At 48.3% G+C, this 25754-nt stretch overlaps 1 protein-coding gene across 1 annotated transcript; it reads right to left on the bottom strand.

The window, feature by feature from the left end:
• Nucleotides 1-12644: 12644 nt before the first annotated feature.
• On the bottom strand, nucleotides 12645-16632 carry ARL4C (ARF like GTPase 4C). Its single transcript, XM_077830345.1, has one exon. It carries the CDS (start codon nucleotides 16123-16125, stop codon nucleotides 15547-15549), a length of 579 nt encoding a protein of 192 aa, XP_077686471.1. The 5' UTR covers nucleotides 16126-16632; the 3' UTR covers nucleotides 12645-15546.
• Between the last annotated feature and the right edge of the window lie 9122 nt (nucleotides 16633-25754).

Genomic DNA, 25754 nt, shown 5'->3' on the forward strand with positions numbered 1-25754 from the left:
TTCCAAGCCACCACTAATGGCCCACACTTTGCATAACTACAATAGGACCTCAGAGTTATATTTCGTATTTCTAGTTTCAGATACATGAGTGATACAGTTATACAAATAGGATGACCATACTCAGTAGATTATAAGCTTTGTGATGGTACCTTAAAGAAACCTTTTGCATGAAGCATATTTCAGTTTACTAACATTTTTATGGCTGACTTAGAACAACACTTCCTTAGCTCTCGTCCCCTAACACCCCTTCTCTACTTGCGCTACATTGATGACATCCTCATCATCTGGACCCATGGAAAAGAAGCCCTTGAGGAATTCCACCATGATTTCCACAATTTCCATCCCATCATCAACCTCAGCCTAGACCAATCCTCAAAAGTGGTCCATTTCCTAGACACTGCGGCGCTAATAAGCGATGGCCACATAAACACCACCCTATACCAGAAACCTACTGACCGCTATTCTTACCTACTTGCCTCCAGCTTCCATCCAGGACACACCACACAATCCATTGTCTACAGCCAAGCTCTAAGATACAACTGCATTTGCTCTAATCCCTCAGACAGAGACAAAAACCTACAAGATCTCTGTCAAGCATTCTTAAAACTACAATACCCACCTGCTGAAGTGAAAAAACAGACTGACAGAGCCGGAAGAGTACCGAGAAGTCACCTACTACAGGACAGGCTCAACAAAGAAAATAACAGAACGCCACTAGCTGTCACCTTCAGCCCCCAACTAAAACCTCTCCAGTGCATCATCAGAGATTTAAAACCTATCCTGAAAAATGATCCCTCACTCTCACAGATCTTGGGACACAGACAAGTCCTTGCTTACAGACAGCCCCCCAACCTGAAGCAAATACTCACCAGCAACCACACACCACACAACAAAAACACTACTCAGGAACCTAACCTTGCAACAAAGCCCAATGCCAACTCTGTCCACATATTTATTCAAGTGACACTATCATAGGACCTAATCACATTAGCCACGCCATCAGGGGCTCGTTCACCTGCACATATACCAATGTGATATAGTCCATCATGTGCCAGCAATGCCCCTCTGCCATGTACATTGGCCAAACCGGACAGTCTCTATGCAAAAGAATAAATGGACACAAATCTGACATCAGGAATCATAACATTCAAAAACTGGTAGGAGAACACTTCAACCTCTGTGGCCACTCAGTAAAAGATTTAAGGGTGGCAATTTTGCAACAGAAAAGCTTCAAAAACAGACTCCAAGGAGAAACTGCTGAGCTTGAATTAATATGCAAACTAGATACCATTAACTTGGGTTTGAATAGAGACTGGGAGTGGCTGGGTCATTACACATATTGAATCTATTTCCTTAAATATCCTCACACCTTCTTGTCAACTGTCTAAATGGGCCATCTTGATTATCACTACAAAAGTTTTTTTCTCCTGCTGATAATAACGCATCTTAACTAATTAGCCTCTCACAGTTTGTATGGTAATTTCCAACTTATCTGTATGTACGTATATATGTATATATATATGTTCCATTCTATGCATGCGATGAAGTGGGCTGTAGCCCATGAAAGCTTATGCTCTAATAAATTTGTTAGTCTCTAAGGTGCCACAAGTACTCCTGTTCTTTTTGTGGATACAGACTAACACGGCTGCTACTCTGAAACCTGTCATTATATTCACACTCATTAGCATATTTTTATAAAATCATATAGAGTGCAACGTCACACAGCCCTTCACGCGTTGATGGAGCATTTGAGAGCATGGTCTGCAGGGGTGTTTTTGTCCATCCTGGCAACATAGCCAAAGAGCATGCAACACCACTTTTCAACGTAACAAGCAATGGAAGGGAGGCTAGATCTCTGTGAGATTGTGACATTTTGCACAAAGACAAACCACTTTATGCCCAGGATTTGATGCTGACAGTGCATATGGAATGCCTCCTGCTGTTCCAGATCTGGCTGTAAGAGGAGCCAAGTTTCTGAACCACGTAGCAATACACGTTGCAAAAAGGTCTGATGGATAGAATCATAGAATATCAGGTTTGGAAGGGACCTCAGGAGGTCATCTAGTCCAACCCCCTGCTGAAGGCCGGACCAATCTCCAATTTTTGCCCCAGATCCCTAAATGGCCCCCTCAAGGATTGAATTCACAACCCTGGGTTTAGCAGGCCAATGCTCAAACCACTGAGCTATCCGTTCCCCCAACCCTGAACTTTGTCTCAGTGCAAAGATGTTTTGTGTCCGTAAGTGAGATGTGGACTTCATGCAGGAGGCTGCAAGACCTGTTCGCTGAAGAACATCCGGTTTGCTCTGGCCCTTTGAACTCTGCCTGCCGCGTAGGTGGATGAACTGTCAGTGCTTACAGAACTCAACCCCACCTATACTGAGGTTTCTGATGCCCCACTCCAAAGTTCTGCACCTTGGTCTTCTGCCATGAGACTTCAACCCCATAGTGCAGGTGGTGTCTTGGAAATCTTGGAGGGAGGGGCTGAAATTCTCTGAGCAGGAAAGGACAGATGCTTCTTTTTCTTTATGATTAGATTTATACTTCTGGCTTAAAAACAAATACCCATTGGTTCGATTCAGACACTTGGCAGGGCTCCCTGCATGCCCTGGCTGCTTAGGAACAACTCCTTGTGTCTTCGTAGGGAGGGGGTGGGCACAAACTCCTCTGACATATCAGCCCTACTGCTTTTTCAGACTGGAGATGCAGGCTGCAGCTATGCCCCAGCCACTTCTCTTGCTGTGCACCGTTTATCCTCAGCTGTGGCTCTTGCTGTGGTTCTTAGCCTGCACTGGGTGAGACATCACAGTTTAGTGGTGGGATTCTCTGTGGATCCTTTTCACCTCCGACAATAAGAGGCACCATGGAAGCAGGTGATGACACAGCAGCCTCGGCTATTACTCTATTAGCTACCTGCTATGAGGAGCACAACCGGCATTCAGCAGCAGCGCTGGGTACTATGCTAGGACACATTAGCAGCATGGGAGAGTCACGTTTATGAACCCTGGAAGGGCCACACTTTGGTTTTGCCTGTCTTAGGTTTTGAGAAAGGCAGAGCAGTTGTTTCCTCTTTGGGAGATGGGGAGGGGGACTTGGTTCTGAAGATCAGGAGACACTAGAGTCATCTCTGAGCCTGAACTTCCCCATGGTTTCAGCAGGTTTCCCGATCCTGGCTTTTGTCTTGGCAAACAGTAGAGCTAATGACCAGCTTATCTGTATTGTGGTCACACCATTGTTCTAATGCTGTACTTACACAGAGACAGTCCCTGTCCCAGAGTTTACAGGAGATCACAGATGGGAGAGCACTAGGAAACAATGCTGGTCAGCATGATAGGCTGTGGTCTCAGCACACCAGCTGCCGAGTTGTTACCAAGATTTGTGTAGGCATTGTGGCAGAAATAGGATTTTAACCAGGGATTTGGAAAGACAATGAGGTATCTTTGCAGATGTTTGTGGGTACTCCTCCGACGTGGTCAGGCATCCAGGTCTGATTTCCATGGTGGTGTTGCCCTTTGGCCCCAGCAATGAGCCAATATCTGGGGCCTTGTTGGGTTGTTTCCTTTAGGAGGAGAAATTGACAATGGAGTTAGGTGTTTCTTTGGTTCAATCCTGTTTATTGACAGACTGTACACACAGTCCTGTTTCCCTGAACTCAGGAGGAACAAACAGCTAGCAGGTTCCTTGTTCAAAAATCCAACCTTGCCTTCTCAGCAGGTTCTCTGCCCAAAAGCAGTTGTCTCTTGGCTTCCTCCCAGGGCCCTATTCACACTGCTGCTCCTATGCCTGCTCGCTTTCTCCCTGATTTCTGGTTCCTTTCACTTGCCTTTCTTCTCTGGCACACAGAGTTACACATGCACAACTGTAACCAATCCATGCCCAGCCCCTGTGCTTGCATCCAATCCCCAGGGAACCCCTCAGCGCTGATGACCTAGCCTCTCTCCAGACCTTGCAATATGGTTTAATGCCTTGGGTATTGGCTTCCACTGTCTTCATCTTTCTTACTCCATAAAGGAGCTTAATTGCTTCTTCCATTTAGTCTGAATGAAGGGTGGCTAGCATACCCATCAGGTTTAATGAGGTCCGAGACTGCCTAAAGATCAAAGACATGCTTCAATGGCAGTCAATAACACCTTCAACAATAGCAATGTACTAGTCACAATAACATGGGTCTCCCATGAAATCCAACCATACAGGTTCATCTGAGCAGTGGAGTTCTCATTGGCTCACTGATAACGTTCTGCTTTTTAAAAAGACTATGATCCTCTCATGCAAATGTGGATGGTGGAGCATCTCCATTGGATTTATAATTAACCATGTTGACCTTCATGTATTGTGTCTCTCAGAAACGGAAACTGGCAGATTTAGTTTTGAGATGGTCAAACCAGTTCGGATAAGATAAGAGCCATTCATGCAGCTCTGCACAGGGCTGGACTTGAAACTGAACCAAACCATGTTTCGAGCTGCAGACAGTTATTTATGTTGGGATCACCTCCAAGACCTTTTCCACTCAGCGTATCTAGAACACCTTGTCCAATTCTGGAAGTACATTTCATTCAGTTCTCTGGGATCCAAAAAACTCAGTTTGCCTCCAGACTGTCACTCAAGTTCCTTTATTTGGCACACAACAGTGTACATTGCAGCTCCAAAGTCCCACAGAAACCCTCTCCCTTTATGTATATTTACATATCTCATTGCATTTCCTATAAATTATATCACACATTTTTGGATTGGATTGGTTACTTTGCAGGAACCAATCCCTGTGCAGCCTGCTCTGTCCATGCATTGTCCAAGCTCGACCTGCTCCTTACCTCATCTGTACAGTCCTAACTTATCTTACCCATTGTTATGCTAGTTCATAATAAATGGTTCCCTGGATGGTCTCCCTCTTATCTGTGCTGGCTCAGACATTCTGTCCTCTTAGCCGACAGACCTATTTACTTGTCTTATTTAGACAAATAAGGTAAACAGACAGTTTAGCTTGTTGGTTGCCTGTGATGTTTCAGGGCCGGGTGACCTCTGGGACAGCAACAGCTGTATGTCTGGCCTGATTGGAAGGAAGTATCGTGGGAAGGGAAGGAGTGTTCCAGGAAGACTCCCAACTCCATGCTGACCCAAGAGGTGACTCGGATAACCAGCCAGACTCTGCGATGAGGTTAGTTTGTTGCTTCCCCACATTTAGAGTCCTTGGCTCCCAAGTTTCATGGGGGGGGCAGCAAATATGAGCACTGAGCAGCGGAGTGGCACCTGTGCAACTTTCTCCCCCCATCCATAGGAGTTCACGGAAGCCCCATTTCACAGCATTGGGACTCCACCACCGGAGGGGAGAGCACATGGTGTTGGTCATAGGAACAAGGGTCACGATGGTGTCAGTCTACACTGCACACGCCGCTACCTAACCTGGGGGAATGCTGCCAGATTTGGCAGTAGCTGGAGCCTGCCCTGGGGCGAGATGGTATGGCAGAGCAGGTTTGGCAGTACTGTGAACTGACTGGAGGAGTAGGGCAGGTTGGCTGGGGCTTGCATAGTAGGATGGCTCCAGAGGAACCATGTCACCAAAAGTATGGGACCCATGGAGCTTTGCAGATCAGGCCCTGGGTGTGGGCTCTGCTGCATACACACAACTGGACCTCTCTCCTCCCTCAGCTGCCCAAGAGCTGTGGGTTTGGAGGCCACATCCTTGCCCCTTCTTCTGACTCAGACCCCAGCCCTTCCCCCTGAGGGGGGCATTACCAGGCAGTTCCACAAGGGGAACTCGGTGTGGGTTCCTGGGCCCTGGCTTGAGGGAGAATGTGGACACGTACTCCTTGCTGGGCACTACAGGGTTCTCCAGGCATAGACATGTTGATATTGACACACAACAGGGTGGAATAAGAACAGTCTCAGCCTTGACTCAGAATCCCTGGGCATTTGCAGGTCTAGGCCAGACCTGGCTTTATTTAAACACAGTTCTTGGTGCTTTCAGGGAAAGTTTACTCATGAGTGCTGACCAGAGTAAAGTAAACACGCCCCTTTGTAAGAGTGGGCTGTAGCGGGAGGGACCTATGGAGTCTTTTTATTTTAAAAGAGTTACTGATTAACTTCACTGCTGCAGTCCTCCCCCACAGAACGCAGCTAAGGAGCCATGTCCCATGACCAGAAGGCAGAACTGCCTGGGGTCATGCACTGTGATAATCTCTCGATATTCTCTCATTATTAATTATTTGTACTATGGTAGAGCCTAGAAGAACTGGTCATGTCCCAGTTTCCTTGTGTGCTAAGCGCTGGATGTGACGAAGTGGGACTGTTTTAATGTTTCCTCTGAATAGTGTGGGGGTGCCTCAGTTTCCCCTATGCAGTTCTTAAGTATCTAGGTGGTGGGGTAAGGGTGTATGATCACTGCAGAGCCCTAGAGGGCAGGTGTGTGCAGGGGTCTAGACACAGAGAATGGCCAACACCCTGTTTCCTGGCAACTGATGGCCTGGGCCCTTCTCCCCTGCAAGGTGAGAGCTAAAGGGTTGGAGAACAAAGGAATCAGGTGACCTCCTGGCCCAGGAAAGGGGAAAGCCCAGAGGAGGAGGGACTGGAGGGAGTTTCAGTTTGGGGCAGGCTGGGACATGGAGTGAAGTGCAGACGTGGTTGTCTGGCTCACTGCCCCCCCAAATGGACCCAGCTGAAGGGTCCTGTTCTCTGCACCTGCAAACTCTGTTTTAGACCATGTTCCTGTCGTCTAATAAACTTCTGTTTTACTGACTGGCTGAGAGTCACGTCTGTCTGCGAAGTTGGGGTGCAGGACCCTCTGGCTTCCCCAGGACCCCGCCTGGATGGACTCGCTGTGGGAAGTGCACGGAGGGGCAGAGGATGCTGAATGCTCCGAGGTCAGACCCAGGAAGGTGGAAGCCGTGTGAGCTGTGTGTCCTGAAGACAGTCTGCTCACAGACAGGAGACTTCCCCAGAGTCCTGACTGGCTTCGTAGGGAGCAGTTCCAGAGCATCGCCCCGGGGACTCCGTGACACTGTTCAAATACAGAACAAAAAGGCGGTGCCTGCCCCATGGAGCTTACTTTCTAAATATAAGACAAGAACCAACAGAGGGATACACACAGACTGGGGAGCACAAGGAAACAATGGGGCAATGCCGGTTAGCATGATAGGCAGTGGTCTCATTGCCTCAGTGGTGTGTTATTGTCACGTTTTACAGCTGTTAAAGTAGTGCCTGCATAAGTCTCTCAGTACCTCGGGTCAATTGTTCCAAGTTCACAGTTATCTGGTGCAGATAGAGCGGATTTAAGTGATAGGTTACATACCACAGTTAGTAGTTCTGCAGTGGCATATTTGAGTGCCAGTAGAACTCATGGGTGAATCCCATCTGGTCCTGGTGACTTATTACTGTTTATCAATTTGCTCCAAAACCTCCTCTATTGACACCTCAGTCTGGGTCAGTTCCTCAGATTTGTCCCCTAAAAAGAACGGCTCAGGTGTGGGAATCTCTTTATGTGGTGTTCTCTAGTGACGACTCACAGCCTTAAAAGAGCAGGTACTTGACTTTGCTGTGAGGGGCCAAAGACTCTCCCTTTTGTTATGTGTGTAAAGTGCCTCGTGTAATGGGGCTTTGATCCACGATTAAGGATTTTGGGTGCTACGGAAATAAATAAATAAATAATGCTCATTGTAATTATGATGTAATCCATAGTGAAAAATATCCAGAATCCAACTCATCCATCTGTCAGTAAAAAACAGAATAAACAGGGTCCAAATTCAAGTCATCAGGAGATTTTGCAATTTAACGACCATCATTTAGAGACAGATTTTCCTACAGGTGTGAGTTTACAGCCAATGCATCACTGGACACCTTGCCATGTGAAGATAAAGCCCTCTCTGCAGCCACTTACTTCACATCGAGGGTTTGGATTCATGGGCACAGTATTAGATGGGATAATCCATTTAAGTGGACTACTTTCTTGGGAACAAATCCCATTTGAAATAATGCAGAGAGATTTAGCTTACCAAGAAAGCGGGATGAACGAGGGCATTCTGTTTGCTCCAGAGACACCTCTGCTGAATGCATGTACGAGGCAGACAAGGGTCTGTCTCTTGGAGAGCTGGAAGGGGGCCTCTTGGCACAAGGAGACCAACTCAGCTGCCACAATTTTGTGCATGAAAACATAGTCTATATCAAATTGTAAATTGGATTTGCAAAAACAGGGGCTAGAGCATGGAATGGGACTTGGGACACATGGGTTCTATTCCCAGCTCTGCCACTGGCTTGCTGGGTGACCTTGGTCAAGTCACTTCCCTTCCCGTGCCTCAGTTTCCCCATCTGTAAAATGGGGACAATGATACCAACTTCCTTTGTGAAATGCTGTGTGATCTACAGATGAAAAATGCTGTATAAGAGCTGGGGATTAATATTATTTGTATTACTAGTGGCCTACCTCTGCTTCCATTGTAGACCAACTGGCATCACAGCCAGTGATGGGTGCCTTTGAAACTCCCTCTCAGCATCTGTCAGACTTTAAAAATAATGGGAACAAACTGTTTCAGGAAATGGAAAGGCACAGCTGCTCCCTCACCTCTGCCCTACACCAACCTCCTTTCTTACTTCATTTCTGTGCCTCAGAACTTTTGCCCATCAAACATTTGGGGTGGGGGGGAGAGAGGAGGAGGAACATGATTTAAAGGGCACATGTATTTTTTTTAGATCTGAGCTTTTCAGGGCAGGTACCATCCCATATTTTGCATTAGAAAGCACTTAGCATGTTGTCGGAGCTGTGCAGAATAAAATACATTTGCTATCAGCACCAGGATAAGATACATGATAAGTTAGGAGAGTGTAGCTTTTAAGGCAGTAAGGCCTAGATTCACAGAAGGATTTAGGCACCAAAATATCTGTTGAGAATCTGGGTCTGACTGAAAAGTTAGGAGTAGAGATCAACCCAAACCCAGATCTGGGACCTGTGCACCATCAAACGTAGGGGATGCCTGGATCCAGACACTGAGCAAGCTTTTGTGGCTGACCCATATTCAGTGCCGTCCTTACCCGTATGTAAAGCAGGCAGCTGCTCCAGCCCCTGCTCCGGCTCTTCCGCAGATCCCCGACCCTGCTCCTCCCCAGCCCAGCCCTACTCCCCCGAAGATTGCAGCCAGGCCCGACCCTGCACTCACCGCGTGGTAAGTTTATGGAGCGGCCCCAGCCGGCCCCGCTCCCCTGGCTCCCAGCCACGCGGCCGGCGAGTGCTGGGGGGCGGTTCCCCCTCCCCCCAAGTCTGGGAGCCAGGGGAGTGGAGCAGCCGGGAGCAGGGGGAGCTGGCCCCAGGCCTCCGTGGGGGACAGTGGCTGGCCACTCAGTGACCCTGCCCCTGCTCCGCTCCCCTGGCTCCCAGGCTTGGGGGGAGGGGGGAACCGCCCCACAGCACTCGCCGGCTGCGCGGCTGGGGCTGGGTCGCTCCACTTCCCGCAGGAAGTGGCCAGCCCCCCTACCCCTCCCGCGGAGGCCTGGGGCCCCACACAGATCCCCCGGGGAGGCGTGGGGCCAGCTCCCCCCCGTTCCTCCCCGTGGAGGCCTGGGGCCCCACACAGCGCCCCTCGGGGGAGGGGGGGGGCTGCGTAGGGCACCAAAATAGCTAGGGGTGGCTTTGCCCATATTGCTGTTTAACGCACCAAACCAAAACCCCAGATCAGAACATTCCCAAAGTTCAGACCCTTGTCAAACGGCACCTCCAAACTCTAGGTGTGTTTGGAGCTCAGCTACAGTCCTATACACTATAAATGGAGTCTTCATGTGTTCTGGTAAGAAACCACTCCGCTGCTCCCCTGGAATGTGGAATGTCAAACACAGGAAACATACTTGACTGACCATCAAAGACTCCATCAACAAACATACTCCGGACAGAGCTGGCAATTCTTAGCACTGGTCAGCACTGGTCACACAGGTAGCAACAGCACAACTCTTGTGCTTTTTTGACCCTGCACTTATTTGATTTTTTCCCCTACACCTAACAGTGCAGCAAAGAAAATAGCAAACATTTTGTGCTTGTATTACTGTGGCACTCAGAGGGCCCAAGTGAAGTAAGGGTCCCATCATGCTAAGAGCTGTACAAATGGACCCTGCCCTGAAGAGCTCCCAATCTAAACAGACAAGATAGAAAGGGAGGGGGAATGAAAGTGTCTTACCCAACAGACAGAACCTGGCCTCTGCTCTCCACACTGGCTTCCCATAGAATAGCAAGCCATATTCACGGTCTTGGTCCTTATCTTTATAGTGGTCAATGGCTTGGGACCAGGGTAGCTAAAACATCACCTAAAGTTCAGCAACTCCACTCCTAAGGCACAATGAAAATCTGTGCAGGAGCCACAACAGGAAGGAATCTGGCCCATCAACTCTTTACAGATCCGCCACTGGTGTATATGGGCAGAGCTGCCCAGAAGACAATGCCCATGTACACCAGCCGAGGCCCTGTCCCTTGAGCTCTGCTCACTAGTTTGTTTATGGCATTTTCAGTCTACGCATTTAGTTTTAAGTTTGCTTACATTTTATAGTCAGTGCATATTTAGGTCCCAGAGGGTGGGGCTGGGAATGGCTTGGAGTCCCCTTTGTTCTAAAGGGCTAGCTGTGGCAAACAGGACCAAGTATAGCAATTAGACTGGACAACCACTTAATCACAGCTCAGTATCTCTTCTCCTTTCAATCAATGGCTTAAAGCCAACTTCCCCCATATCCCAGTGAAACTCATAACAGTTGCAGCCCTGCCCATGGGAATCAGAACACAAGCTAGCCTCATCTATGTTAGGAAATCCACCACGGTTACATGCTGCAGTAAAACATGCTTCTTGAGGCACAGTTGTGTGAATGGGATGTCTTTGTTAAGTTGTGAGATGCGGCTAGAGGAAGCATGGTTTAAGCACTGGCCTGGGTGTCAGGGGACTCAGGATACGGTCACTGGCTATTTGACCTTAGGTGCATGGGCTCACTGCTGTGCACCTGTTGCCCCTTCCCCTCTTTGTCTATTTAGCATGTAAAGCCCAAATCCTCCTCGGTATTGAAATCAACAGGAATTAGGCACCTAAATGCTTTTGAGATCTGGACTTAAACTGTTTGGGAGAAAGGATGTCTGTGCCGGGCTAGCATGATTGGGCCCTGATCTCAGCTGAAGTCTCTACAAGTGCCATAGTTCAGCTGAAATAATTTACCTGAAGCACTGATCTGGAACCTGGTTGATGAGATGAGGCAGTTAGACCAGCCTCAGGGCTGCTGTGAAGTGCCCCTAAGGGCTGTTGTGGCAGCTAGGAAGTGCCAGAATGCACTTAACACCCAGGCCATGCTGCCAAAAACCACCTCCCCTACAGCACCTGGATTTGCCTCATAGCAGGAAGTCCCCACACTGACTTTAAAAGGGCTTGGCATAGTGTAGGGCTAAGTCTTTAGCAGGGCAGACCTGCCTCCATATGTAACTAACAGCATCTCCAGTGTACTTTACATTCATGTGTTATCCATCATACAGGACTATAGCCTTGCTCCTGCAAAGACTTATGCCTGTGCTTATCTTTATGCACTGTGCATACAATCTCTTTTAACTCAACAGGGCTACTCATGCTATGTAAAGCTAAGCACATGTGTAAATCTTGGCACAGGTGGGGTGGAGTACATCATGTTTGGAAAGCCCCACATGTGACACGCAGCATGTCAAGTTGCACCTTCAGGAACATGTCCCCTGACTTCACATCATGTTACACGTCTCACTTACCAACAGCTCCCACCCTGAGCCACCCTTGATTTTACAGGTGAACAGCAACAAAAGTACTGACAAAAGAAAAGGAGTACTTGTGGCACCTTAGAGACTAACCAATTTATTTGAGCATAAGCTTTCGTGAGCTACAGCTCACTTCATCGGATGCTGTAGCTCACGAAAGCTTATGCTCAAATAAATTGGTTAGTCTCTAAGGTGCCACAAGTACTCCTTTTCTTTTTGCAAATACAGACTAACATGGCTGTTACTCTGAAAAGTACTGATGTTTCTAAATTCATCATTGTTAGCAAGACCACCTGGCCAATGTTCAGAGGAGCCAAACAACCGCAGATCTCTCCGACCTCAGGTGGTGTTGTAGGTCAGAACTATTATTTTTTCCTTAATATTATTTATATGAGTCATGACTAGAGGTCCTCCTGCACTAGATGCTGTACAAATGCATAGCGAGGGACAGGCCCTTGTCTGCCGAATTTACAATCTAATTAGACAGGACAGACAGTGGTGTTATCTACATTTTACCTATGGGGACTTGCGGTGCAGGGAGATTATATTATTTGCCCAATTTGCACAGAGAGTTTTTAGCAGCACTGGGAATTGAATTTAGATGTCCTGAATCCCAGTCCTGTGATTATCCACAAGATTATCTTTCTCTTGGAGGCAGTGTAGCCTGGTGGCTAGTGCATTGCATTAGGACTCCGGAGCCCTGAATTCTTTCCCTGGCTCTGCCACTGGTTGACCTTAAGCAAGTCACTTCCCTTCTATGTGCCTCTATTTCCTCATCTGTAAAATGTGAATAACAATACTGACCTCCTTTATAAAGTGCTTTGAGAGCTATGGATGAAAACACACTGAATTATTAATAGAAGGAACAAAAAGACTATGTCAAATTCTTCATTGTATAAATAATTTATTTCAGTTCACAGCATTATGTTTCCTCTTAAAAAAAAGATGCAAAGATGGAAGGAACAGAGGATGGATGACGAGATAAAAGGAAAAGTTACACTAGGTAGCATGGCATTTTTCTTGAGTTCTAGGTACACTGTGAAGACAGTCTGAAATGTGACTGGCATCTCATGACACCTGCTGAAAAAAAAAAAATTTTTTTTCCCAAAAACATTGTTGAGAAGACACAACCTGGAGAAAATCCAACCTGATTTTAGAACAGCAGACTGCGTAAAGCTTTTCTGTAATAATTGTTTCAGAGGACTCATTATCTGGTCAGTTGCAGACAACACAGCTCAACTCTGCCATGGCACTGAGGAGTAGTCATTACAGTCCTGAAATTCTACAGAAATACCAGTGACCCTGTTACCTACTAATTGGAGAAGTATTTTAACTTACTGCATACATGTACAACTAGTGACCATGACCCTGGTCAGTACCTAAACACATGCCTAAAGTTAAGCACATGCTTCAGTGCTTTTGCTGGATAGGGATCAAATTAGGCAATGCTTAAATAATTTGCTTAATTAGGGCCAGTTTAACTGAATGTCCAGTAAGGGGTCAATCCTGCAACTGCAGGTCTTACTTCCACAAAAAGTCCCATTTAAGTCAATGGAACTATTTGCCTCAGTAAAGTTGTCTGCAGGATCAAGAATCAAGTCTTGGCGGGGGAGACCCTGTAATTAATATGTTCATTATTTTTACAGCATGACAGGTTTTGATCAGAACGTTTTTATTTAACCCCTAAACACTTAATATTCAAAACAAAGGTTGGAGCATTTGGCTTTTGCAGTGTCACAAAATAAATATATTCTCTCTCTCAATAGTGTGGAACTACCAAGTGTCAAAGTGCTTCAGAAAGTGTTTCATGTGACGGCAAAGAAAAAAACAAAAAAATCCAATGAAAAACTGTACAGACCCTCCTGAAATGATGGGACCAGCCCACTTCTTAGATTAGTGAAGCAGTCACTACTCCTGTAAACTGGACTCTTGCAGGCATATAAATACCATTTGGTTTCAATATTGGATTCTACAGAATGCTACTGGGAAAGTACCAAGTTCATTGCTGAAAAAGGAGAATCAGCTGCCTGAAATTCACCCTGGTTTTTTCTTGGTTTGGGAAATGCACTCAAGCAGAAAGCCAAATACTTCACTCATCCGAAATTCCCACATGACCATGTTAAGACCAGTGAACCACAGGTGTGGGATATTAGTATGCCAAAAACTGATTGCAGCTGATTTCCAAACTCTCTTCTTGTTATGAAATTCTAGGAGTCAGAATTTTCTCATTGTGAGGTGGGTTTCCATGAGAGAGAGAGAGAGCGCGCGCACGACCAAGAAGCAGCCAGCTTATGTATATTTAGGGTCCAATCCTGTGCTCAGTGAAGTTAATGTTAAAACACCAACTGATGGGGAAGGGCCAGCCAGGATCTTGCTAAAACACTGGGCTTGATCCTGCACTAGTGAAGTGACTGGAAACATGTCTGAGCCTGTTGTAATACATTTACCAGCAGGATCTCCCCTTGCATGCTTTGCAGCTAGGACTCTCACCCTTGAATTTGTTTAAAACCTTTGGTTGTATCAAAAAGTTCTTAAAACTTCACTTCCCACTCAATAGGTGCTCTGCACTCCAATATCCCTTTGCATTAAGAGATTTTGCACTCTTGCCATTTTGGGCAGAGCAAGTTTAGTTTAGCTACCTAATGTTTGTAGTCTGTTGGTCAAAGTACTGGCTTGATTTACAGTCCATGTTTATACCAGAGTTTAATTAGCAACTCTTGTGCTTTTCCATTTGCAGCTGAGGTGAACTGTTGGGGCTTATCATCCAGTAGTGTCAGGAGACTTTTTTTTAAATGGAGTGCACAAATTGAATCAACCAACCAGATTGAACCAAATTAGATAATCCAAACGGGTCTCCACCTGTAGACTACAGCAATAAAGTAGCAAGACCTACTGCTTACCATTGCTACAGGATAGAGTCTGTTAAAAAAAAAAAAACACACCTTTGAAAATGAAAAGATGCTTGAAAGATGCTTCATGGCAAAATTCACACAGAACCCCTTTTCGCAAACAATTTAGAACTCAGCACCAGTCAACAGGTGGTTACAAGCCATGGAGCTGGCCATACAGCTTTAAATCTCCTGTGGATCAATACAGGTCTGTCCTTGGGTAGACTTTGTTTTTAAAAGAGGATGGACACCCTCAGCTGAAACAACTGGGCACTCCCATTAAGCACACACAGCTACTGCAAGCAGTAGTGTATCATTCCTTCATTCCGGGGCTTCATAGTTTTGTTGGTCTGATTTTGTGTGTGATAATGACCCGCACATGGGCTGAATCCAAAGGAGGGGGAGGGGGAGGGGAGGTCTGGTGCAACCTGAAAAGCAGCTCTCCCAAGAGGCTCACCTTACCTACCCGCCATTCAGCAAGATGTATCTGCCTGTGATTTCCTACCGCAGCTTTCTAACCACAAACAGATGCCTCAGCACCCAATGCCTCCTGAAACATTATCTCCCCCCCCCCCCGAAATACACACCCCTTAAGATCCACAGGCAGGAGCAAATCCAAGCTCAGTTTCACAGGGGCCAGCCCTGTTGCATCCAGCTCCACCGCAAATCCTCCGATTTCAAAGGAAAAGGCAATTCCCTCCCAAGCTCAGATGCCAGCTGATCTGGTCGTCCTGGGAGGGGTTACAGCAGCCTCTTCACCCAGACGCCAGCCTCATCCACCTCCTAGTCCTGCCAGCAAGTTAACAGCAGTGGCGACCCAATGAAAGGCAACGGGGAGCCGAGCGCTCATCTAGACACAGGCGCCCATTGGGGGCACCTAGGGAGGCCGGCATGCCCGGCAATGTTTCAGGCTAGCAGGGTTTTGGCCTGGCGGTTATCGTTTCTTCCTCTGCTTGAGGGACTTCCTGCGCTTGAGGATCATCTCATAGAGCTTGTCCATGCCCTCGGTGAGACCCTCGCCGATGATGGCGCAGGCGGGCTGGACGTGGTAGGTGGTGGAGGGGGCGAGCTCATGCAGCGCCAGCTGCTTCTCCAGCTCGGCCACGGGCAGGGACTTGGGCAGGTCCTGCTTGTTGGCGATGACCAGCAAGGGAGTGCCCTGGTTCTCGGCAAACTTGGTCACCTTGTGCAGCTCGGTCTTGGCCTCCTCCAGCCGGTCCACGTCCACCGAGTCCACCACGTAGATGATGCCGTCGGTGCAGCGGCTGTAGGACTTCCAGAGCGGCCGCAGCTTCTCCTGGCCGCCCACGTCCCAGAAGTGGCAGCTGATGCCCTTGGCCGTGCCGTTGCTCAGCCGGATCTTCTCGGTGTTGAAGCCGATGGTAGGCACCGTGTTGACGAACTCGTTGAACTTGAGCCGGTAGAGGACGGTGGTCTTGCCGGCCGAGTCCAAGCCCAGCATGACGATGTGCAGCGACTGGAAAGCGGAGATGTTGGAGGAGATGTTCCCCATGGCCCCCACCGCCGCCGGCGCAGCTAGAATTAGGCGAAGCTACGGGAGGGGTTTCGAAAACGGGGGCGGCTTTTTTTTTTTTTTTTTTTTTTTTTTTTTACAGCGCGCCCATACCCGTCGCGTCGGGGCTCTTGCGCTGCAGCAATCCCCCAGGGCACGCTCTCAGCAGCCGCCCCGCGCGGCGCGGCGTCCCGCACAGGGGAAGCCAAGGGGCCGGAGCTGCAATCAGCGCAGCCAGGGCGCGATCAGCCCGGGGTCCGCGCTTGCACGGCTGGGAGCTGACGGAGCCATCAAACACTCGGCAACCGCCTCTGGGCTGGGTCCGGCCGGGCTGTGCTGGACGAGGATGTCGGGTCCCCTCCTTCCCCCACTCCGTGGGGGCGGCTGGGAGACCCGCAGCCCCAGATCAAGTCCTCCGAGCGGCGCCCGCCCCGCTCGTTCCGGGGTCCCGGTCCCTGAGGAGGCGCGCTGACCCCCGAGAGCGCCGCGCCGATCCGCTCCACTCGCTCCGGCTGCCCCCTGGGCTCTGAGGCGCCGGCGCCGGCTGGGAAAAGCAGCCGCAGTTCAATCCATCAAACCCCGCCCCTCCGGCACACCCCGGTGCCAGGGAGGGAGGCGTCTTTAAAGGGCAATGACACACCCCTCCTCCGCCACCGCCTCCATCGCTCCTCCCTTTCTCCTCCGCGTGAATGTCTGGGGCCCGCCTCCTCGCCCAGGCTCCCTGGGGCTGGATCCGGGCGACCGACAAGCTGCTCAGGGAAACGGGAAATTGAGCCCAGAGTGACCAGACAGTTGATTTAGTTGCCGATTGGTCCTGCTTTGAGCAGGGGGTTGGACTAGATGACCTCCTGAGGTCCCTTCCAACCCTGATATTCTCTGATTCTGTGACAGCAAGGGTGAAATATCGGGGGGAATAGGCGCCTATATAAGAAAAAGCCCCAAATATCGGGACTTATCAGTCAATACCACCGTGTTCAAACTATCTGCCATAGGGACAACAGTCCAGCCCCCTGTGAGCAGAGAGCCCTGTCCCCTTCTTGTAACAAACTGTGTCCCCTCTACAACTTCTTTCAGTCCTTTCTTTGCTCTGTTTTAACCGTGTGTGTCTGAGCATGGCTGAATGCGGATTATCCAGTGTGCTGCTGCTTTATAATATAGCACACTAAGGGGCTGTTTTACGTTACAGGGTTTTTGCTGAAGACAGGCAAGACCAATACAAAAAAAGACTCCGGGACTGCTCCGGAGAAGATATTAACCTAGATTGTTGCCTTTCTAAAATACATTTTCAACCCATCTGCTCTTTACTAAAAAAAACAACAACAATCTTTTATAGCCACAGATGCTTTCTGCTGTGTTTTGATTGGCTTGTCACTTAATGGCCATTATGTCTGTGCAATCTGAGCTCTCCCTTAAGACTGTCCTACTTCTGAATTATTTCTGGATTGCTTTTATTCACCAGATTCCTGTCCCTGTGTGACGCTCTTGCCCCTTCACCTTTAACTGGAAGGCAGCCTGGTCTGATGGAATTACTGCAGGGTTGGAGGTCCCAAATTCTAATCCTGCCTCTGCAACTGACCTGTGACATTGGCTGAGTTGCTTTACTGTTCTGCCTCAGTTTCCCTGTCTGTAAAGGGGAACAATAATAATTAGTCAATATCTGTGCAGGGCCCGATAAAGCCCTATAAAATGCTGCATAGTGGTGTCTTACACATTCATCCCAATGCAGGCAAACTCCGAAGAAAATCAATAGGAGTTTTTCTTGGGAAAACCCCTATAGCTCCTTGCTTGTTAGTTAAACAAAAGGCATTACAAGGAGGTTCCCTTTTCCTTAGTGTAAGCAGTGTCAGGATGAGCTCCACCCTGACATCTGGTGGTGAGGTGTGGCAAGTTGTGGAAAAGAACTTCAGGGGCTGATCTCATTTGCATAGGCACACCCACCCCACCTAGAATGAGGCCATAGATGCCCAAATGGTCACTTTGGCTGCTGTGGGATCCCCAATGTCTCTGTTATTGGGGCAGGAAGAATAAATTGTTATTACCCTGATTATGGAAACTGTGCTTGGAACTGTACTTGGCCTTTTGTTATGATGGAGGGACTCACCATCAACTAAGTGGCACTCGCTAGGCAAGGGTCATGGGTTCCAAAACTCTGTGAATTGAGAGAGGTGGGGGACAAGTATTAATAGTTGGTGGTATGGGTCTTACATGCTAATTGCACTTCCTCCTGTCTCCACTGTAGAATATCAGAGCTAATTTTGATTTCATTAGAAGTCTGGTTACAGGTTGCTGAGCTCACTTTGGGCTAATAGTGTACCAGCACTGAGGCTCCTCTACTACAAGCTGAATTCACCAAAGAGCTGACCTGACTAAGAGCTGAAATCACTAAGTATTGTGTTAAGTAGTGGGGGAGCCTGAAGATATAGTATGGAGCAGTTTGTGGGGCAGCTGGAGTGCCTTGGGGACAGGCTGGTGGAGCAGTTCATAGGACGGCAGGAGCTGCTGGTGGGACGCTGAGCTGAGCGAAGGAGTTCGTGGGGCAGCTGGTGGAGCAGAGCGAAGGCCTATGGAGCTGTGGGGCGGTCAGCTTCAGATCATGTAAGGTGCCTCTTACCCCCGTCCCATCTCCACCCAGGTTGGGAGGTAAAGCTCCGCAGATAAACTTTCGAACTCTGGGGCTGCCCTGACCAGGGACAGAGACTTTTGGGTCATTGGGTGATTTGGGGTTGCTGGACTCAAGAACCAAAGGGAAAGGGGAATGCCCCAATTTGCATGGTGGGTTTTTTTGCTCATGGGTTGTGTTATGAATCCTGTTGGTGGTGTTTCCCCAACATAATGCCACATTGTTTCTCTCTGTTATTAAAAGGCTTTTTGCTACACTCAGAGTATGTGCTTGCGAGAGGGGAAGTATTGCCTCTTGGAGGCGCCCAGCGGGGGTGGTATATATTTGTCCCAGGTCACTGGGTGGGGGCTCGAGCCGGTTTGCATTGTGTTATTGGAATGGATCCCCTAGATATTGAACCCGGCCCTTGTTGCTGCCAGCTCTGACGGGCAGAAGGGTTACATTTGTATTTCTCACTAGGCTATGAGATGTGTAGTTCCTGAAGAGTTCTGTCTTCCTGGGATTTGTTTGCACACACATTTTGGAGGCTTGATCATCCCTTTGTCCCTGTTCTCACTGGAGTCAGCTGGAATTTCACCTTTGACATGAATGGGAGCAGAAGTGTGACCTTCGTTTTGATGCTTTTAAACTCCACCTTTCTCTTGGCTGAGTAGGCTTGGTCAGGGCTCCTTCCAGAGTGACTCAAGGGCCATTGCTGAGGAATTTGTGGCACCCCAGGGGCTGAATATATCAGATCCAGCCACCACCAACCAGAGGAATCTCTTTTATACTCAGGCCTGTCAGATGCCAAGCAAGGCCCAGCAGCCTGCAAAGCGTTTTCTATCACTATGGTCCCCATTCAGCAGGGTCCTTAACATAGTGAAGTCAGTGGGGCTAATCCAGAGGTCCTCAAAGTGTGGGGTGGGCCCCCGTAGGGGGGCATGGAGGACCATCTGGTGGGGCAAGGAGGAAGCGCCAGCCAGGCCTTCCCCACCCCCAGCTCTGCTCAGGTCCCACCTCCAGCCATGTCCCTGGCTCCCAGCCCCGCACCTGGCTCCCAGGCCCCTGCCTGGCCCCGTCCCCAGCCTTGGTGCTGCTCTGCTCCAAGCTCCGCAACAACCCCCAACCTCGGCCGCTGGTCGCAGCTCTGTTCCCAGCCCAGGGGCAAGGCTGGAGGCAAGGCCGGGAGCAGAGCCATGCCTGCCCACAGGCCCAGCTGCCGGCCGCCACCAGAGCCTGGTTGCAGCTCCACTCCCACCTCCATCCTGCTCCCAGCTCAGGGGGGGTCACAGACAGGGGTAAGGGAGCATGACTTTCAAAAGCTTGGGGATTACTGAGCAAGTCACATGCCTCGAGAACCTTGTTGAATTAGTGCCTATAACTGGCTCCAGGACTAGCCTTACGCACAGGCACAGCAAGCCGTGGCTGAGAATCTGAGTCTTTGTGAGTCACCATGTCCCATGCAAGAGCTGAATCAGAGGAAAGCAGGGAGAGCTCAGCCAATGCTGCACAGCCTGCAGCCATGGGGGATATTACCAGGCACACGCTATGTTGGCATGATCTTTACTGTTCACGCTTCGTGGCCGTGTGCTGGGGAGTCCAAGCAGTTTGGTACTGGCTAGGAGCTGTGTGGAGCAGAGTGCCTGAAGAATCAGGGGCTTTCCCTCTTTGACCCCTAGGGCATAATGCAGTGTTCCGCCACCTCCTTGGCCCCAAATCCCTTCTCTGGGATAATCACCCCAGTCTGCTTTCAGAACCTTGAGACAACTCATGTGACTGAGACCAGGAATTAACATGTCAGTTCCTTACCATACTCATGCAGCTGAGATCAGAGTCTGGCCTAGCTCTGATTTGGGAGTATGGGTGACAGATACCACAGCAGGTTTAGAGATGGTGGTAAATGTATAGACAGAAGCCCCTTGGTTATCAGCTCATAGACCTGATAGCTATTGCATTCATGGTTTCATGAGAGGGTAGCTGCTAAATATTATTTTCCAGCACTTGGGTGATAGATGAGACCTTAGTTCATTAGAAACCCTGGGCCAATCCCTCAGCTGCTGTAAACTGATGTAGCTTGACTAAAATCAGTGGAGTTAAGTGGACATATAAAAATCCCTTCTTTCCATGATCATATACAAATGACACACAGATTCATGCCAGACAAAAGTAATTGTAGGGATTGTTTTCTATCCACTAAGTAAAATACCATTAAAAAAAACAGGAATCATCAAAATAACTAGCTGCTGTTGTATGTCTGGCTGCTCCACACAACTCTATTAACAAAATAAATCTGATTTCTTAAAGTCAATAAAAAAGCATATCTCATGTACAGGGGACATGCTCTTCGGACAATAGTGCAATGACATAAAAGGAGGCACTAACGCTCTTGTCCAGCCCCTCCTCACCAAGCCATTGGAGAGAAGAAACGCTCAGCTCCCAGAAGAAAGGGTGCCGCATCATACATTTGCAATCCTACCCTGACATGTAGAGCAGCTCAAACTATGTTGTCTCCTAGCCACACAGTTTTGATCCACTGTGATCCAGACTGGGAACTTGACCCTGATTTTTAGTTCAGCACATGTCGTTTACCAGGTTGTAATAAAGATATCATTAAAAGAAACAGCTGTTTAAAAAAAAGTAACAGTAGCTAATAGGAGTTATGAAGATGCTACCATTTTTGGTTGGGAAATAAAATAACTACAGAACTGATTATCAGTGGCAGAGCTGTATCATGGACAGGCAGTGTGCTCTTGTGGGTGGGGGCACTGGACTGGGACTCAGGAGCACTCAGTTCTGGTCCCAGTTCTTCCACTAACCCACTGGGCAAGTCACGCACCCCCCCATTTCCTCTCACACCCTTTTCCTGCTTAGATTGCAAGCTCTTCAGGACAGCACCTAGCACAATGGAGCTCCTCTCTCATTTGGGGCCTTTGTGTATGTGATGGAGTGGCCACCTCACACCAGCCCTGATAGAGCTAACAGCAGCCTGAGAGGCCAGTTAGCTTACCTGGCTCACCTGTGAGAGGGAGGATTAACTGAGAGTGAAGGGCTGGGACAGCAGTATAAAGCCAGGCAGCTGTGGGGGAAATGAGGGTCATGGTCATTCTGTGGAAGGCTGTCAGGGACAAGGAGGGACTAAGTCCAAGGGATTCGTAAGTCCTGGGATCCTGCCCTGGAGTAAGGAGTCTGGTAAGAGGCAAAGACGGGGGTGAACTAGCTACAGGGAGCAGAATTTGATCCTGTGGTAAACCCAGAAAAAGGCAAGGGAAGAGAGAGGCTGGGCAGGAAGGAGCCCAGCCCAGAGACAGAGCAACAGGGAATGGGGACTGAGCAGACCTGGACTGAAGGCTATAGGGTCCCTGGGAAGGAACCCAGTGTATAGCAGGTGGACCTGCGTTCCCCTGCCAGCTCCTGGTATAATGGCACAGAGCCTGAGCTGGGGCTGAGCACTCTCTGGGGAAGGCATTTGGAGAGTGGTCATGTCAGACTTCCTAGTCCTGGAAGGGGTGGACTAAATGGGGACCTGGCCAGAGGGATAAGTTCCCAGAAGAAGAGATTCTTGCAGAGTGCAGAAGGAGGCACCCCATGTTGCAAGGGTTACTTTCCCAGATCTAGACACAAGGAGGTACCCTCATAGTGAGTGGGAACCCTGTTACAATGTGCTATTATAATATTACTGCTAATTATTGTATTCTCTTCCCTCACAAGAAGGCACTGTGGCAACTTACCCTCGCAGAGGACTTTTGGTAGTGTTTCTTCTATCAAATGGTTGAATGATTATTAAAATCCTACACCCGATCAGTGTTCAATTAGCTCACATAAACAAGAGACTGATTTTGAATTCCTGCTGTAGGGGCTCATGGAAGACATCCCACTTAGTATTTACTTTTCTCCTCTCACTGAAAAGCTTTGCAAAAGGAAATGCACCACCAATTAAAATAAATGCTAAAGAGCTGTAGCAAGATCCCAGCACTCCAGTAATGGGGGTAGCAAGTGTAACTATTGGTCTTATTGAAGAGGTGCTATCTCTATTATTGTTTAAAAGCAGGTGTTGGAAGACCCAACATCTGTTTGGCTAGTCAGAGGGTTATTCATTTATTCTTGCAAACCCAAACCGCTCAATTACCTTCCAGTCACCCCCCCAATAGCTGTCATTGTTACACCAGAGCGCCCTCTGCTGTGCCTGGGTGGAATAAGCCAGAGCTGACACATGGGCCCCAGAGGCCTCTTGTCGTGTGTCTTTTGCAGAGGACTGTGACGAGGAACTAAGAAGGGTTGGTTCTGCACAAGAGTGGATTTGAAAGCTGCTGCGATGCACCGTGCATGATGGCTAGGAAAAGGACACTTATTTTGGGGTGATTTTTGCTTTATTTCAAAGTGATACTGCAGCACACAAAGGGAAAGTATTCGGCTGCGCACCATTTCAGACTCAAGGGTCCAGATCCTCCGAGGCATTTCAGCGCCTAACTCCCAAAGTAGTTCAGGCAAGATTTTCAAAAGCAGCTACATGACTTAGGCTCCTACGTTTTATTAAAAGTTAGTTGGACTTAGGCTCTCAAAGGTATGAGTTGCCTGAAGATGGATCCTGACACAAGGAAGAAAGGAGAGCAGCAGAATACGGACCCTGGACTTCAGAAAAACAGACTTTGACTCCCTCAGGGAACTGATGGGCAGGATCCCCTGGGAAAATAACATGAGGGGGAAAGAAGTCCAGGAGAGCTGGCTGTATTTTAAAGAATCCTTATTGAAGTTACAGGGACAAACCATCCCGAAGTGTAGAAAGAATAGTAAATATGGCAGGCGACCAGCTTGGCTTAACAGTGAAATCCTTGCTGATCTTAAACACGAAAAAGAAGCTTACAAGAAGTGGAAGATTGGACAAATGACCAGGGAAGAGTATAAAAAATATTGCTTGGGCATGCAGGAGTGAAATCAGGAAGGCCAAATAACACTTGGAGTTGCAGCTAGCAAGAGATGTTAAAAGTAACAAGGGTTTCTTCAGGTATGTTAGCAACAAGAAGAAAGTCAAGGAAAGTGTGAATGAGGGAGGCAACCGAGTGACAGAGGATGTGAAAAAAGCTAATGTACTTACTCACTGCTTTTTTTGCCTCTCTCTTCACGAACAAGGTCAGCTCCCAGACTACTGCACTGGGCAGCACTGCATGGGGAGGAGGCGACCAGCCCGCTGGAGAAAGACCTGGTTCGAGACTATTTAGAGAAGCTGGACGAGCACAAGTCCATGGGGCCGGATGCGCTGCAGCCGAGAGTCCTAAAGGAGTTGGCGGATGTGATTGCAGAGCCATTGGCCATTATCTTTGAAAAATCGTGGCGATCAGGGGAGGTCCCGGACGGCTGGAAAAAGGCTAAAAGTAGTGCCCATCTTTAAAAAAGGGAAGAAGGAGGATCTGGGGAACTATAGGCCAGTCAACCTCACCTCAGTCCCTGGAAAAATCATGGAGCAGGGCCTCAAGGAATCAATTCTGAAGCTCTTAGAGGAGAGGAAAGTGATCAGGAACAGTCAGCATGAATTCACCAAGGGCAAGTCATGCCTGACTCATCTAATTTCCTTTTATGATGAGATAACTGGCTCTGTGGATGAGGGGAAAGCAGTGAATGTGTTATTCCTTGACTTTAGCAAAGCTTTTGATACAGTCTCCCACAGTATGCTTGCCAGCAAGTTAAAGTAGTATGGGCTAGATGAATGGACCATAAGGTGGATAGAAAGCTGGCTAGATCATCAGATTCTATGGGTAGTGATCGCTTGATACTGGCTGCCAACTAGACATGGGAGTGCCCCAAGGTTGGTCCTGGGGCCAGTTTTGTTCAATATCTTCATAAATGATCTGGAGGATGGCGTGGACTGCACCCTCAGCAAGTTTGCAGATGACACTAAACATGGAGGAGTTGTAGATATGCTGGAGGGTAGGGATAGGATACAGAGGGACCTAGACAAATTAGAGGATTGGGCCAAAAGAAATCTGATGAAGTTCAACAAGGACAAGTGCAGAGTCCTGCTCTTAGGATGGAAGAATCCCATGCACGACTACAGACTAGGGGCCGAATGGCTCGGCAGCAGTTCTGCAGAAAAGGACCTAGGGGTTAGTGGATGAGAAGCTGGATATGAGTCAATAGTGTGCCCTTGTTGCCAAGAAGGCTAATGGAATTTTGGGCTGTATAAGTAGGAGTATTGTCAGCAGATCGAGGGACGTGATCGTTCCCCTCTATTCGACATTGAGGCTTCATCTGGAGTACTGTGTCCCGTTTTGGGCCCCACACTACAAGAAAGATGTGGAAAAATTGGAAAGCGTCCAGTGGAGGGCAACAAAAATGATTAGGGAACTGGAATACATGACTTATGAGGAGAGGCTGAGGGACTTGGGATTGTTTAGTCTGCGGAAGAGAAGACTGAGGGGGGATTTGTAGTTGAAAGCAGCTATCCTGAAAGGGGGTTCCAAAGAGGATGGATCTAGACTGTTCTCAGTGGTACCAGATGACAGAACAAGAAGGAATGGTCTCAAGTTGCAGTGGGAGAGGCTTAGGTTGGGTATTAGGAAAAACGTTTTTGCTAGGAGGGTGGTGAAGCACTGGAATGCGTTACCTAGGGAGGTGGTGGAATCTCCTTCCTTAGAGGTTTTTAAGGTCAGGCTTGACAGCCCTAGCTGTCATGATTTTGTTGGGGATTGGTCCTGCTTTGAGCAGGGGGTTGAACTAGATGACCTCCTGAGATTCTATGATCACAGATAACAAAACTCCAGTGGGGCGCAGAGGGTCTCAGGTACGTGATGTATTGTTTGTTTTTTGTTTTTTCAGAATTTCTGTTGGGAACAGTCATGTAGGTGAAATAGCTGGCACTTATGATTATGCTATTTCTATGAATGTATATTCATCTTGGTATCTGAAGTGATGAAGATTAGTTATGTTTATTACATGTTTTCTCCTGATTATGAACATATACTAATGGGAGCATTCTAACCAAGGGACTGAGGACTTGAAGGTAATCTGGAGCCTTCATATTTCCTTGATGCTTTGC

The sequence above is a fragment of the Eretmochelys imbricata genome, chromosome 11, assembly GCF_965152235.1.
Source record: "Eretmochelys imbricata isolate rEreImb1 chromosome 11, rEreImb1.hap1, whole genome shotgun sequence".
Taxonomy (NCBI): Eukaryota; Metazoa; Chordata; order Testudines; family Cheloniidae; genus Eretmochelys; species Eretmochelys imbricata.

What these genes read in the sequence shown, in the direction of transcription:
- ARL4C (XM_077830345.1), bottom strand. Translation starts at nt 16,125, where the DNA reads ATGGGGAACATCTCCTCCAACATCTCCGCTTTCCAGTCGCTGCACATC.